This window comes from Symphalangus syndactylus, chromosome 14 (genome assembly GCF_028878055.3).
Source record: "Symphalangus syndactylus isolate Jambi chromosome 14, NHGRI_mSymSyn1-v2.1_pri, whole genome shotgun sequence".
Lineage (NCBI taxonomy): Eukaryota > Metazoa > Chordata > Mammalia > Primates > Hylobatidae > Symphalangus > Symphalangus syndactylus.
The window spans coordinates 25,524,478-25,540,888 of NC_072436.2; the positions used below are offsets into that span (position 1 = coordinate 25,524,478).

Sequence of the window (16,411 nt, forward strand, 5' to 3'; positions counted from 1 at the left end):
GCCTGCTGTTAATTCATTCTACAGAGTACCCTGGAGTTTCGATCCTTAGCGTTCATTTATCTTGGCTTTCAGTGATATCACACTTAAGCCATGCCTAGTTTTTCTGGTTTTTTTTTTTTTTTTTTGAGACGGAGTCTCGCTCTGTCACCCAAGCTGGAGTGCAGTGGCGCGATCTCGGCTCACTGCTAGCTCCGCCTCCCGGGTTCACGCCATTCTCCTGCCTCAGCCTCCCTAGTAGCTGGGACCACAGGCGCCCACGACCACGCCCGGCTAATTTTTTGTATTTTTAGTAGAGACGGGGTTTCACCGTGTTAGCCAGGATGGTCTCAATCTCCTGACCTCGTGATCCGCCCGCCTCAGCCTCCCAAAGTGCTGGGATTACAGGCGTGAGCCACCGCGCCTGGCTTCTGTAAAGAATATTTACTTTTTTTTTTTTGAGATGGAGTCTCACTCTGTCGCCCAGGCTGGAGTGCAGTGGCGCAATCTCGGCTCACTGCAAGCTCCGCCTCCTGGGTTCATGCCATTCTCCTGCCTCAGCCTCCCTAGTAGCTGGGACTACAGGCGCCCACCACCACGCCCAGCTAATTTTTTTGTATTTTTTTAGTAAAGACGGGGTTTCACCATGTTAGTCAGGATGGTCTCGATCTCCTGACCTCGTGATCCGCCTGCCTCGGCCTCCGAAAGTGCTGGGATTACAGGCGTGAGCCACCGCGCCCGGCCACAACATTTACTTTCAATTTTTGTTCTACCTAATCTTTTATAAGAATTTCCTTTACTGAAGTTGAATACCTTTGTGTGTTGTAACCATGTTATGTCAGTAAGAAGACATATTTGTTTCTTGGCCCTGAATGATGAGTCAGGTTTGTCAGCCTTTGACTCCCAGTTGGGGGCCAGCAAGGGCCTTCTACTGAGAGGACAGCTAGCCTGGGAAATCCTAGATCCTCTGCCTTCCCGGCCACTTCCTAGTCTCTTACTTAATACACAAGGAGTCTACCTAACAGTGTTTACCTTCGGTCAAGTTCTGTGTCACTGAAGGAAGAATCAGAGTGAGTAACTCCAACTGGAAGATCTTTTTCCTGGCAGGAAAATGAAAATGTCACATGTGGAGCAGGTTTGAGCACCATATTTCTCCAGGCTTACCCCACCATTTCCTTTCTTTTCCTTCTCTAACCCTAGAGCCAACACTATGCAAGAGGAATACGGGGCCTCAGAGATGTGTGGCTTTGGGCTTAGTTACTCCTTCACCCAGAAGGTGCTCAGCCGGCGCTAGGGGGTGTGAGGCATGGGAGGGCCAGGGAAGAGAGAAATGGGAGTGGGGGAGGAGTGGGGGAGGAGTCAGAGAAACTCAAGATCTTGAGGTACCTATGATGGACAGTGCTGATGGGAAGGATGCCCTGGCTACCCACCCCTAATCTGCCTTTGAGGGTGGCAAGCCCTGTATTAGAAGCACCGGGCTCGGGACTAAGGTAGGGATCTTTCAGAAGACTCGGAACAGGCTATGTTGCCTGGATGACAGGACTGGCCACCTGTAGGGAGCTGAGGCTGGGAGGGGTTAAAGGCAGTAATATAATCTCGCAGGATTTCCGTAAGCAATGCCCAATCCCTCCCAGGCAGCCTACCTCTCAGCTGTCTGCTGAGAAGGTGCTGAGGATTCACACAGAGGCACAGCACAACCACCGCAGGGGACCTCCAATTATGCCTGACTTATAACCCAAGTGCCATGCTACCTATTTCTCTAAAGGGGAAAGCTTGGTTCTGAGCCCTCAACCATTTCAACAGCCACTGGAAAACATGGGAGGCCTGGTGGGCCATGTTTGGACTGATGTGGTCTGAAACAACACAGAAGAGGGCCAGGAGATGCCACAGGGATCTGGGGACACCTGGGGAAAGGAGGGAATGAGGGATTTTGCCTCAACTAAAGTGAGGATTAGTCATTCGAGTCTGCAGGCTTTGCTCTGGGGTTTCCATCTGGTTGGAGTACCAGTCCTGGTGGCCCAGTTTTCTTTGATCTCTGCCTAGGACAAAGGTCTTCTAGCGCAGGGGTCCTCAGCCCCCAGGCCATGGAACAGTAGCAGAACCAGGCCGCACAGCAGGAGGTGAGCGTGGGCGAGCAAGCCTTAACCCCTGTGCCCCATCTCTGGTGGGATCAGTGGCAGCAATAGATTCTCATAAGGGTGAGAACCCTATTGTGAACTGTCCATACGCGGGATCTAGGTTGCATATTCCTTAAGAGAATCTGAGGTGGAACAGCCTCATCCCAAAACCATTCCCCACTCCGCTACTGGTCTGTGGAAAAACTATCTTCCACAAAACTTGTCCCTTAAGACAAAAAAGTTGGGGACTGCTGCTCTAGCATCCAAAATGATTAGGTCCCCCTGAGTTACAGATGAAAGTTCGTAGGGAAAGACATGGAGGATTAGTAGTAAGAAGGGAGAGACATCATGTGTTTTACTTACTGGCAATGCAGTGGATACCATTTTGGGGATCTGATCGGACACTTTCCATGGGAATCTTTATAACTGAGGGAGGAGGGAACTGGGGCTGGAGAAAAACAGTGGGAAAAGAGGATAAACACCAACACAACAACTTGGCTTTTTTTGAGACGGAGTCTCGCTCTGTTGCCCAGGCTGGAGTGCAGTGGTGCGATCTTGGCTTACTGTAACCTCTGCCTCCTGGGTTCAAGTGATTCTCCTGCCTCAGCCTCCCGAGTAGCTGGGATGACAGGTGTGCACCACCATGCCTGGCTAATTTTTTGTATTTTCAGTAGAGATGGGGTTTCACCATGCTGGCCAGGCTGGTCTCAAACTCCTGACCTCGTGATCCCCCCACCTCGGCCTCCCAAAGTGCTGGGATTACAGGTGTGAGATACCGTGCGGCCAACAACTTGGCTTTCTTGCCAAGATGGAAAATGCATGCATGCACATTGCAAACCACCATTCTGTTCACCCCTAAACAGTTAGTTAGGGGGTGCTGCAAATACCCTGGGGTCCACTGAGGGGGAATGGGCACAGTTAGCCTGCTGTCCTATACACACCATTGGACAGACTGGAACTCTTCCAGGAATGTTACTCATCAAAACAGTTTTATCTCTCACAGCAACCAGTCACTTGGGAATGAACCTCACACAATAACTGTGTTGCCATAAAGACAAGTAAAATGAATTTGTATAAATTGAATCCTGTTTTTCCATTGATATATCATAATTCAGAGATTCTTTTTCCCAACCCTGTAATAGTTCTTGGCATGTAGTAGCCACTCAGATATTTATTGAAAGTATCAACAAAAGAAGTATTTGTCTTTAAAAGGCACTTAGTCTCTGTTTCTTTGTTTTCAGAACCCACCTTTACAAATCATCTACAAACACATGCATTATGGGACTCTTCCTGGAAGAGCACAGTAATTAAGGACCAGGGGAGTTCTGACTGATCAGAAGATGGTTTAATCACCACCAGCCAGTCAGAAGGGATTTGCCTTGAACAGGTTTCATCTGCACAAGGCAAAATCACGAGAACAGGACAGGGTGGATGCAGGGACGTGAGTTTGTGTCAAATTGGGAGATTGGGAGCCAAGCACAGCATTAGGAGATGGCACAGACAGCTTAGCGTATCAGAAACTAGCAAAGTCAGGAATTATTTTCTTAATTCCTTCTTAGAAATGTAGCTACACGTCCATTTTGGGTAAGTCACTTCCTTTTGTGGGGACAGTTTCATCATAAGTAATGAACACGTAAATTAAGAATCTTTCTGCCTCATGTTTTGTGATTCACTATAATTTCTGGATTGGTCCCTTGTCTGTTGACTCCCTCAGTGTTTTGGGGATGAAATGAGAAGGGAGCATGGGAGAAGAGGGGCAGATGGGGCAACCACGTTGTCCCAGGCATCTGGGAAATGTAGCCAGTCTCCTTTCGGCAAGAATACCTGCCTCCTTCCCCATCTTTGTCCTCAATACCCTAGGCAAAGGCACAAGCAAAACTTGTTCCCAGCCCCTCCTGCCTGACGAGTCCAGTCTACTTATAAGGCCCCATTAGACACCTCTCCCTGAGTCTGCTCCACTCTTTGGAGGTCAGTCTTCATAACCTTCCATGCTGGAGCTGCCTCCCGGCCCTTCCCACAGGAACCCACTTGCTGTGATCACGGCCGTAAAGCCCACAGTGATGGAAAGAGTGGGCATGGCCAGTCACCTTTTCCCTGGACAGGGAGTCTCATTCACTCTGGCCCACCCTGAGGATATTCACATAAACAGAAGAGCCCTCAACACCCCAGACCAAGACAAGCAGATGCCCCAGCCCATCCTGGACTGGGCCGAGGCACTGCTGCAGGCCACCCAAGAAGCCACCCTCTCCCTAGCCCTGGCAAAAGTGGAGAGAAGGTCTCTCGATTTCTCCTCTGTGCCCCGGCCTCACATCTTCCCCACCTCCTCATCACGGTCCTCGTGGGCCCCTTTCTTTCTCTTCCTCTTCTTGTCTGTCTCCTTTTTTTCCTTCTCTGGGAGGATGTTGTCAATCCAGGCCAGGTCGTGCTGGGAAAAGATGAAATCCAGAAGCCTTCGAACAATGATGAGGCCCAGGATCTGTGGTGGAGAGAGATTAAAGTTTTGTGAGAATTTGGAGAAAACTGTGGTCTCAATGCCCAAACTCAGGCATAGATTTTTTTCTCCCTCAGTCACCTGAGTTCAGGGACTTTTTGTGATATCTTTGGAGCCATCTCGAAGCTCCCATAAGCCATTATTCACCTTCCCTCCACCGTGGTTCCTCTCGTCTGGCCCCTCAGGTGAGTGACCATGCCTACCAGTGACCAAGAGGGACAGAGCCTGTGACAGCCTCAGAAAGGCCATGGGCTGGAGAACTACAGTTATTCTTTAAATTAGTGGTTCTCAGCCAGGCGTGGTGGCTCACACCTGTAATCCCAGCACTTTGGGAGGCCGAGGTGGGTGGATCGCCTGAGGTCAGGAGTTTAAGACCAGCCTGGCCAACATGGTGAAACCCTGTCCCTACTAAAAATACAAAAATTAGCCGGGCATGGTGGTGAGTGCCTGTAGTCCCAGCTGCTCAGGAGACTGAGGCAGAAGAATTGCTAGAACCCGGGAGGCGGAGGTTGCAGTGAGCCAAGATTGTGCCACTGCATTCCAGCCTAGGCGACAGAGCAAGACTCCATCTCAAACAAATAAAATAAATACATAAATTAGTGGCTCTCAAACTTGAGCATGCACCAGGACCTGGAGGGCTTGTTAATACACAAATCACTGGATTTCCCCAGTTTCTGATTTAGCACGTCAGGTAACGCCCGAGAATTTATGTCTCTAACCACTCTGTACATTTGCCAAAACTCTTAGACCCACACGTTGAATTTTACTGTATGCAAATTAAACAAAAAAATCAATAGGTGGAGGGTGTGGGTCTTGCCCTGCCCTATCTGGCTGTGTGCCCAGGGTTACTCTGCTCATGCTCTCTGAGCCTCATTTTCTCATCTGTAAAGCGGGGTTACTAGTGCTTTGGGGGCTGGTGTGGACTCAGTGGAACAGTACTCAGTAAATGCTAATCATGACTACTACTGCCTTTCCCTTCGCCAGCTCTGAGGCCCCTGAGGGCACTGAAGGGAGGCTCTATCTCTCTTTCCCTGCAGTGGGGGTTCTCAACCCTGGCTGCACGTCTATGCTCACCTGTGGACCTCATAAAAATACCAAAGTCTGCGTTTCCCCAGAGATTCTGATTTGATTGATCTGGGTTGATTTTCATGGGCAGCCTGGGTCAAGAACCATGGACTAGACCCCTCCCAGGAGTGTGCACTTCAAGTTCTCCTCAGTGTCCTTACTTTGGCCCCTACCCCAGAGCCCTCAGGCTTTCCCCAGGCATTTGCTGACACACTCCAGGCTCCTGGCAAGGGCCTGGGTCACTGCCCTCAGTGAGTTATCTAGGGGGCCAGATGCAACATGTTGTTGGCTTTGCGTTCTTTTCACTTCTTATTTTGGAGTAATTTCAAACTTATACAATATTTGCAAGAATAGTCAAAGAACTGTAACCTTTCCCTTGCTCAAGCTTTATATATACTGTCATTGGGTTTTGTTCTTGATCTCTGACCCTCGTTCGTCTCCTGCCCCCCTACTTCACTATTTAGCTTTTCAAATTTAGCTATCTTGAATGGTAGAAAGATCTATATTTAGTACGCATCGACTTCTGAGACTGGTTGGAATTTTGGCAGTGGGAACTCGGTCTCCTGGTTGATCTGATTTGCTTTCTCCGTCCCTCTCCGGAGCCAGGAGGTTGGGTGGCTCCTGGGTTCTCGCTGAGCGGCTCTGACATTCCTTCCTCCGCCTCCTCTCTGCCCCACCCCACACCATCTGGCCTGTACTCACAACTCAAATCAGATCATTCTGTGCCAGCCTCCGCGACCCGAGGGAGCCAGGCCACAGCTGACGGGAAGGCAGAAGGTGGCGGGAGGGGAGGTTGCGCTGCACCTCTGGGTTGCCCAGGCCAAACTGCTGAGCAGGAGGGGGAAGCCCGCGCCCACTTTACCATGACCGGGAAGATGATGGCAGCCACCGTGGATTTGAGGATCCAGAGCACCGCCAGGCAGAGGATCTGCACCAGGGTGAAGAGGTGGATCCGGCGCAGCGGCACATGCCGCAGGAAGGCGTGGTCCGGCTGGTGCTTGGCCGGCATCAGGAAGAGCTTGCAGCGTTCCCAGAACTAGGGGGACAGCGGCGGCTCAGCTAGGCAGCCGGACCCCGAGGGCCCGCTGGGTCCTGGGACTAGGGGAAGGGGTGCCTGGGTGGGGTCTCAGAGAGGGGAAGCCCCCTGCTCAGGCCTTAAGGATGCACGGGAGCGGGGGCTGGAGGTGTCTAGGCGGATGCATAATGGGGTCTTAGAGAAGGGGTCCTGAGCCCTGGGTGAGGGGAGGAGCCCTGGAGCTGGCCACAAAATGGACATTGTCCATATTCAGGGAAAGTGCAAGTTATAACACAAACTGTTTAAGAATTCTGGGATTTCACAGTAAATACAGAACAAAAATTTTTTCTTCTGCATAGTTGCCTTAGGGAAGAGAGAGAGGTATAGTGAAATGCTCACTGGAGTCAGCTTCTTCTGGATTTTGAATTCTGACCCTCCAGCCCCCATCTGTAAAATGGGGATCAGAGGACCTAATTACATAGATTCAATTATATGAGGCCTACAAAGTGCCTAGCATATTTATTTTGCCTGGTAGTATCAGTAAGTGGTAGTATCATTATTACTATTGTTCTTTCATTGAATCAGGACAATTGGGACAACTGAATTGGGGGTCTTGGTGACATGGAACCAGACATGGAATGTTGACTCCAGATCATGCAGCCTGGGGAGGGAAAGACTTACCTGGATGCCATTCAGGGAGGCCACGCCCATGTAGAGGAAGACTCCGTACAGCACCGGCAGGGGGATACACTAAAATGAGAGCAGAGCTTTGGATTGGCCTCTGCCTGGGGCGGGCCCTTGGCCACGTTGTTCTGGATGACAGTGTCTCCTGACCACAGAGGCAGCTGGGAAACTGGATGTTTGGGGGAACCGAGAGTCAGCAGAACTGGGATGTGGGCAGGGGTGAAGATGAGGGTCACTGGGGCTGTACTGCCCCTTCTCTGGCTGGGGTAGCTGGCCCAGCATGCAGCTGCTCTCCTGGCCTGGCCCCTCACTGCACCGTGCGGAAGCCATGTGGTCTGGCTGAAGAAATGCCTTCTGGAAAGTGAGAAGACTCCACAGACTGCCCCCTCCTCATTCCTGCCCAGCTTCTTCCTACCTCCAGCCTCAGCTGAGGGTCTCCTAAAACTGCTCAGCCTGCAGGGGCATGGGGACCTTTAATGAGCTGACCTACATCAGCAGGGAGTACCCAGAACACTTAGAAATCACGCATCCGGCCGGGCGTGGTGGCTCACACCTGTAGTCCTAGCACTTTGGGAGGCCGAGGCAGGTGGATGACCTGAGGTCAGGACTTTGAGACCAGCCTGGCCAACATGGTGAAACCCCGTCTCTACTAAAAATACAAAAAAATTAGCCAGGTGTGGTGGTGCATGCCTGTAATCCCAGCAACTCAGGAGGCTGAGGCAGAAGAATCGCTTGAATCCGGGAGATGGAGGTTGCAGTGAGCTGAGATCGTGCCACTGAACTCCAGCCTGGGCGACAGAGACTGTCTCAAAAAAACCAAACCAACCAACCAAACAAACAAAACCCCAAAAAAACAAAACCAAAAAAACAGAAATCATGCCTCATACACAATCACATACAAAAGAAGCAGAACAAAAGTGTGTAAACTAATCAGCACTCATCACCAACTAACCACCAATAGTTTGGCGGGTATCCTTCCCTCCAAACTTGCACACAGGCAGTTTGTTTGCTTTTTCAAAACTGGGATCATAGAATTCGTCCCACTCTACAAGAATGATTCCAAATCTTCACAGCCTTTCAAAGCATTCTTCCACTGTCTCTCTCAACTGTTTCTGCCCCTTACCTTCTCTCTTTCACCTGCAGCTGTGGCTCCCCATGGTGAGCAGAGGCTGCTCCTCCTTGTGGTCATGTTAGAGCACTCTGGAGAGCACAGAGCACTATGCCAACACTAGAAGGGCTTTAGAGGAATTTTTGGCCCCTAAAGAAGGCTGTTCTTAGATTTGAGCTTTTTTTTTTTTTTTTTTTTGAGACAGAGTCTCGATATGTTGGCCATTCTGGTCTCAAACTATTGTTCTCAAGTGATCCTCCCACCTCGGCCTCCCAAAGTGTTAGGATTACAGACACGGGCTACCATGCCTGGCTGATTCAAAGGTGGTTTTTTTTTTTTTGGGACAGAGTCTTACTCTGTCTTGCCCAGGCTGGAGTGCAGTGGTGCAATCTCAGCTCACTGCAGCCTCCACCTCCTGGCCTCAACCAATTCTCCTGTCTCAGCCTCCTGAGTAGCTGGGACTATAAGCATGTGCCACCATACCTGGCTATTTTTGTACTTTTAGTAGACACGGGGTTTCACCATGTTGGCCAGGCTGGTCTTGAACTCCTGACCTTAGGTGATCCACCTGCCTCAGCCTCCCAAAGTGCTGGGATTACAGGCTTGAGCCACCACACCCAGCCCGATTCGAGCTTTTTAATGCAAATACTTGTATGTTAAACAGTGTCAAAATTGACATACACAATGGCACCTTAGAACCCTCTCTACAAAAGTAAATAGTCCCTGGCCATTTAAAATATATTTTTCAATAACAAAATGCTTGCCCTCCTGTGTGTAATTTGTTTCCCCCACAAGGGAAATATCCCTTAAAAAATGCCAGCCTCCTACCTACTGCTCAGGTATGCCCAGCACCAATTCTCAAGCCAGAAATATTTTCCATTGTAAATACATCAGCCAGAATCATGATTCTTTAGCCTTTGTTTCTTACAAGGTCACCTCTGAATGAGGTTTTTTGTTTTTTTTTGAGAAGAGGCCTCACTCCGTTGCCCAGGCTGGAGTGCAGTGGCATGATCATGACTCACTGCAGCCATGACCTCCTGGGCTCAAGTGATCATGCCTCACATGTACCATCGTGCCTGGCTAATTTTTGTATTTTTTGTAGAGATGGGGGTCTCGCTATGTTGCCCAGGCTGGTCTCAAGTGATCCTCCCACCTTGGTCTCCCAAAGTCCTAGGATTACAGGCATGAGCCACCATGCCTGGTCATGAGCTGTTTTGAGATATTCAAAGAGGAAAAATAATATTGGCAAAAGGTTTAGGCAATTACAGGTAAACTTAATTCAGGAAAGGAAAGTCTTATGCGGGCACTGATCAAGGGAAAGGGAGATTGATGGGCGATTGGCTGGAGTGGAGAGCAGGGAAGCCTGGTGGGAACACCTTGCTTTCTGGAGTCTCTCCAGAAAGAGACCCTTGTGGGGGACGCCCGCCTCCATTGTACCCCTACTTGACTTAGTCTCTTAGCTGTTGTGGTGGGACATAAGCAAGAGGAGCTTCAAGCTGTGTGGGAAAAAGTTACCCTTGTCCCAAGACTTCCTGAGCTCAGGTGATCCTCCTGCCTCAGCCTCCTGAGTAGCCGGACTACAGGGATGTACCACCATGTTTGGCCTCCTGCTGCAAGTTTTAAATTTCATGAGCCCCAAACCCTGGCAATGTGGACACACACCCCATTCAGGAAGTTCCTGATCTAAGCAGGGCTAGAACTTGGCAGAACTTTCAGAGGGAAGAGTATCCTCCAGAAAGGTGAGAGTGGCCCTGGGATGGGTGGGAGAGAGGATTGGTGATGATAAAAAAACTGCAGTATCACAGAAAACAGCAGTGACAGTGTGGAAACATTGCTTTGGCCTAGTAAGACTGTGCCTTTCTTTTTCTTTTCTTTTTTTTTTTGAGACGGAGTTTCGCTCTTGTTGCCCAGGCTGGAGTGCAGTGGTGCGATCTTGGCTCACTGCAACCTCCACCTCCCGGGTTCAAGTGATTCTCCTGTCTTAGCCTCCCAAGTAGCTGTGATTACAGGCCTTAGCCACCATGCCCGGTTAATTTTTTTATTTTTAGTAGAGACAGGGTTTCACCATGTTGGTCAGGCTGGTCTTGAACTCCTGACCTCAGGTGATCCGCCTGCCTCGGCCTCCCAAAGTGCTGGGATTACAGGTATGAGCCACCATGCCCAGCCAAGACTGTGCCTTTCTTAGGGGGCTGATAGGCCAGTGATCCCTAGCTATGTGGGGACCCCCTCCCTGCCTAAGGCATCCGCTCTGCTTTCTCAGGCGATGAGGCCCTAGGTGAGAGTGCAGGACCTCACCTTTAGGATGGGAGCCAGGAAGACAGAGATTCCCGTCAGGATGAAGACGATGATGCCGGTCACTCTCTGTTCCCTGGCAGAGAAGAACACATGGTCTGGGTGTACCAGGAAATGCCTGGTGACCACTCCGGCCCTCCTGCCCCTCTGTGGGCACCTGAAGCTTGTGTCCAAGGCCATGGCCTTGAGGGCTTCTGCGTGGAGCTCTGCCTGGTTGCCTGAGGCCCAGATGAACCTTATGTGGGAAGACAGGCAGCCCCTGACTGGGGCAAGGGCATCTTGCAGGGGCATTGAGGGAGGCCACTTAGTGTAGTGGCTCGTAGCTGGGGTGCTTGAGCAGGATTGATGTGGACTGGATCCTGGCTCTGCCACTTGCTAGTTATGTGGCATTGGGCAAGAGCCTGCCCATCTTGAGCCTCAGTATATGCAGATAATAATGGCACCTATTGTTGTGAGGATATATGCGAGATAAAATGCTATTACCCTGCCCTTTGATTTTAAGATTTCGCTTTTGTGGGGCACAATGAATGAGGATCTGGGGAAGGGGACACCAGCAGAACAGGTATCAGGGGTGGGAGGCAGGTGAGCCCCGCAGTCGGGCAGAGAAGCCTCATTCGGGCAGGCTGGGCAGCCCAAGTATCCCAAGATAGTGGGAGAAGTTCTTAGGGCAGCCACGTAGGAGAATGCCAGGGTTTGGTGTGGTCTCGCCCTGGAGGCCCTAAGGGGCTGAAGATGTACTTCTCTGCCTACCATGGGGCGTGAGAGAAGGGGCAAGTTAAGGAACAGGAGTGACAGGCAGGGCCACAGACTGGGGAACGGGGGTGATCCCAGGACAGCCTTCTGGTGGAATGGAGACTCAGCAGGACCTGAACCCGCAGGAGGGACATCAGGGCAGTAGGGGCCTGGAGGGTCTTGAGGGGAGAGAAGGGGCAGGACAGCACGAAGCCTTGTGGGGACCTTGGGTGGCTGATGAAGATGAATGTCTGGCATGTGTGCATGTTTATGGATGGGGTATGCATACTGCTTGGAGCCCAGTAGGTAAAAAGCCCCACCTAGAGCTGGACTTCTGTCTCTCTCCTTCCCTCCCTCCAGGGATAGCACTCCTGTCCCTGTGGTTCTTGGGCCGTCAGAGCAGGGGCCCTTTTTGTCCAAATCATTTTGTGGCAGGCAAAGCCAGCTTCCCCTCCCCAAGTGGCCCCTCCCCATTGGGTGATCCCTAGGCCCTGACCCCTCCTACCTGACTCCCAGAAACTGGGGCTGCTCCCCAGGGGCACTGGTCTCTGTCTCCATCTTGAGGCTGTCGATGTGGGCGATGGAGATGACCGTGGCAGCCACGTACCAGGGGAGCCCCATAAAGGAGCACAAAGCCATGAGGATGCCCACCCAGAACAGGTCCAGATGGTAGCCGGCAGCCTTCTGCAGGAGCGGGGTTGGGGGGAGGGAGAAGTTTCTGGGGAGCTAGTTCCTCCTGGAAACGACCGTTCTGTGGAACATGGTTCAAGGCCCCCCCTGCCTTCCAGAAGATACTGAAGGGGCCTGAGGTGCTCTTTGCAAGGATTGCAGAGGTGGGCAGGTCCTGCCACCCCATCTGAAAGAGTAAACTGCCTAAGGGGCATGGGTCATAGAAGAGAGGGATGTTCAAGCTTGGAGAGGCCCTGGGTTTGGGTCTCTGGGGAGAAGGGCCCAGAAGGTGGCCACAGGGTCTCTGCTGTTCCTGATGGGCCCCAGCTGGGATAGGCCACACCTAAAGTGGTCCAGACCTGGATCGGGGAGGGCGTGACCCGAGTCTTCTCAGGCTCACAGGCTGGGTGGGGAGTTGCAGAGACCAGGAAGGCTAAGGAAGTTCCTCTGCCTCAGTGTTCTAGGCTGAGTCCCTGTCAGGATCTGCTGATTCTCATAAGAACTCGAGGTCACTTTGGGAAAGACAGAGAGCCTGTGCCCAGTGGCCCAGCCTAGTTTGGTCCTGGTCCTCAGAAAGTCACTCCAGCCCTGGTGGCCTTACCCACATCTGGAGGTCACATTTCCCCCTCAACACACCAAGTGGGAACTCCAGTCTCTGTCCTCATATTTTCCTGGCCCAAAGTCCTTCCTTCGCTCCTTCTTTGTGGGAAGAGGTTATGCCTCTGCTCCTAGTACCGGCCTTACCTTCAGTTTGTTCTCCTTCCGGTTGACAATGACAGCAGTGATCTGCTGGTCCATGAAGATCAGGATGGTCACCAGCAGGGCGGGCAGGATGCTTGCTGGGTATACCCACCACGGGTTCTTCCCAAAGGGGGCCACGAACCAGCCTCGGTCAGGCCGCGTGGGCTGAGTGGGAGCAAACAGAGAGGGGCCCTTTCCTTTCTCCTTTGTCCCAAGGCACTTGCCGCCTGGCCTGCTGTCCCACCTCCTCAACTTTCCCTGACTTTGGGTACTTTTCAAGTGCAATCTTTTCCCTTAAACACCCTAGGTACCTGCAACTTTAGACTAAATTCAGACATGGGAAGGAGCATGCATGCAGACAGTGTCTGTAAAACCAAGGAGGTAATTTGCTGCAACAGCCCTGGGGTTGGTTAGGAAACATGAAGGTGAAAGTCAGAGGGCAGCCAGGAGAGAGAGCACAGTCACCCACTGCAAATAACAAACAGCAGGAATGAGGCCCAGCAGAAAAGAATAAAGAAATGGGTGGACCCAGGGCCAGCTGCTTCTGCCTCTCCTGAGTCACCTGTCTGGGAGCATTATAGAATTGTCTGTAAAATACTGAACATCAGTTCAGTCCTGCATGTTAAGAATGAGGAGAATATATAAAAAGACTTTGTCTCAAAAAACAAACAAACAACAAAAAAAACCTTAAAGACAGGGAGGGTAAGTTCTAGAATCTGGACTCCCTACTCTGGTGAGATGGTTGGTGCTCTTTTTTTTTTCTTTCTTTTTTTTGTTTTGTTTTGTTTTTGAGACAGAGTCTTGTTCTGTCACCCAGGCTGGAGTGCAGTGGTGTGATCTCAGCTCACTGCAAGCTCTGCCTCCCAGATTCATGCCATTCTCCTGCCTCAGCCTCCCGAGTAGCCGGGACTACAGGCACCCACCACCACGCCCAGCTAATTTTTTTGTATCTTTAGTAGAGATAGGGTTTCACCAAGTTACCCAAGATGGTCTCAATCTCCTCACCTTGTGATCCGCCCACCTCGGCCTCCCAAAGTTCTGGTATTACAGCCGTGAGCCACCGCACCCGGCCGGTTGGTGCTCTTATGAGGGAGTAGGGCTGAGTTTAGCTACAAGCATATGTCACCAATTCTAATTAGTGGGTAATTTCTAAGCAGAGGTTCTCAAACTTGAGCATACTCCAAGTCACCTGAAGGGCTTGTTAAAATGCAGATTGCTGGTCCCACCCTCCAGCTTTTCTGATTCCACAGGTGGGGCCGAGAAATTGCATTTCTAATGAGTTCTCCGTGACTGTGATGCCATGATATTGGTCTGAGGACCACACTTTGAGAATCACTGTTCTAAGGGATCAGTTTCAATGGATCCCATTTGGCCCAGCTTATAGATTGCCAGAGGTCAGGGAACTGGAGACACTTAAACAGGAATCAAGAGGCTTCTGCTGGGTTGGAGGGTGAATTCCAGTGCCTTCCTCACCTCATGACTATAGATCAGGATTTCCTGGTGAATATGTTACCCCTCCCCGCCCTACCTCAAACGACTGGCTCCTGGGAGCCTGTGTTCAGGAAAGGTGGCGCACAGAGAACTAAAATGGTCTCTTGGCCGAGAGGAGAAGAGAGTTTGATCAGCACAGAGGGGAAAGAATCTGCAGCTGGTAGACAGGCAGACTGGATGCCCAGAGTGGGGGAAAGGGGCAAACCTTGATGACACTGGGCACATGCAGCTTGGGGGTTTCCAGGCCGAAACAGGCATCGACTCCACAGAACATCAGGATGGAGAAAACAATGGAAAAGTCAGCCACCAGGGCCCGGACCTGCAGACAGGAGATGAGCAAGTAAAAGAAGTGAGTAAAGCACCCACCCAGCTCCAGGCAGCCCCATTCCTCAGGCAGCAAAGAGGTGAACTATTACAGTCTGGGCTCTGAAGGCAGCAGAACTAGGCTCAAATCCAGGCTCTGCTCCTTGCTAACTGTGTGAGCTTGGGGAAGCGTGTCATCTCTCCAAGACTCAATTTCCTTCTCTGTAAGATGGAGATCATGGTAGTATCTCCCTCAAAGGTGTAAGTGAACTGTGACACATTTAGAGTGCTTGGCATATGGTGGTCAGTGTGGGAGCAGTTATGATCCATATGGCCATGGCAGCCACTGCTGAAGATGTGTTCTGGTATGACAGTCTGAACTGGGGCACCCAGCAGGTATGATGAGCGCAAGGGCTGAACTTTGAAGCAAACCTTAGTTCCTACAAACCTGTGACAGGTCGTTGTACCCCACCTGGGCTGAGAGGGAGGCTCCCCAATTCCACTGGGGACCATTGGCTACTCTCAGACCTTTTGTCCACCAAGAGCCTCTTGTTCCTCTGTTTCTCAGGAGGCCCTTCCTAGGCCAGGTTCTGAACCTGGAGGCCCTTCCTAGACCAAGTTCTGAACCTGACCTTCCTGCCCATTCTGAATCAATGTCCTCCGACCTCCCCTCCCAACCAACTCTATGTCCAGAAGTCTTAGGACAGATGGTCCCCCAATGTCTACCCTGTGGCCTTTTTAATATCTTTTCAAAGAAGGCAATTTGAAGGGCAGGGGCAGGTGACAGTACATTGACTTCATTCCCTGCATCCCCCTTTTCTCTTTAAATTTGTTATTAACATAACATATGTAATTGGTTAAAAACCCACATAGTGGAAAAGACTTACAGGGAAAAGCAAAGTCTCCCACCTCCCCTTTTCTCAATCCAGCCCCACCTTCCAGATCCATCCACTATGTCTGCTTGATTTTACTTGTACCAGAGGTTCCCTCCATGTCATTAACTAATATGCATATACTTTAATATTTTCATTTACTAATTTAAGGGATTATCCATTGATAAGAATTTACCTTACTTACACTATGCCTCCTGTCCTTTCCTTATTCCTAATCTTTGATAGTTAATTTTAAGCTCCTATGGGTTTCCTTTGTACATTCAAGTGATAATAATTAAACCTCTCCTTCCATTAGCTTTGGCTAATATCTCTCATTCTCCATCTTGCCAGGTGAGGCCCACTGCCTCTATCCTCCTACCACCTCTCTCCTCCTCCCCTCTTCCTTCCTGTGACACCTCCACTTTGACCTTTCCATTGTCGAAGCTAACACTCATATCTTGTTCCGTAAACACATGGCTTGTGTGTTTTATCTGTAAGTCAATTCCAAAAGTTGAAAATTGGTAACAGCTTTATATTATCATGATCATATAAATATTAGTCACAGCAGAACCAAGTAGTGTGCTGGGTTTATACTTCCTTTTCTATAATATTCCTAGCATATACATCAAAACCATATGAATGCTTATTAAGTTAAACCACATGAATTTGCCTTTTTTTGTAGGTTGAAACAGTCAAATATGGGCAACTTTACATGGTCCAACCTAATCAGAGAGTGTCAGTTGCTCTCCAAATTGGATGTATCTGTTTACACTCCCACCTACTGCTTTCCACCTCCAACATCTGGTGTCCCAAGACCTTCATCTGTCTACCAATCTGATGAGTATAAAATGATGT

General features: G+C 50.4%; 1 protein-coding gene across 14 annotated transcripts in view; it reads right to left on the minus strand.

Annotated features, from left to right (window-relative positions):
- The window catches only part of SLC4A5 (solute carrier family 4 member 5), a 127,550-nt gene that overhangs the window by 4,124 nt on the left and 107,015 nt on the right, over positions 1-16,411 (minus strand). For 6 of the 14 annotated variants that reach the window (XM_063617493.1, XM_063617489.1, XM_063617494.1 and 3 more), the window contains 9 exons: positions 14,587-14,700; positions 12,894-13,055; positions 11,986-12,164; positions 10,752-10,824; positions 7,346-7,414; positions 7,064-7,111; positions 6,512-6,685; positions 4,414-4,569; positions 1,009-1,076 (listed from right to left, as the gene is read on the minus strand). In XM_063617493.1, coding sequence (XP_063473563.1) covers positions 1,009-1,076; positions 4,414-4,569; positions 6,512-6,685; positions 7,064-7,111; positions 7,346-7,414; positions 10,752-10,824; positions 11,986-12,164; positions 12,894-13,055; positions 14,587-14,700 — 1,043 coding nt within the window. Of the gene's footprint in view, positions 1-1,008; positions 1,077-2,456; positions 2,542-3,232; positions 4,570-6,511; positions 6,686-7,063; positions 7,112-7,345; positions 7,415-10,751; positions 10,825-11,985; positions 12,165-12,893; positions 13,056-14,586; positions 14,701-16,411 lie in introns of those variants that run through there. The other 8 variants (XM_055241009.2, XM_055241008.2, XM_055241011.2 and 5 more) reach the window with 7 other exon arrangements.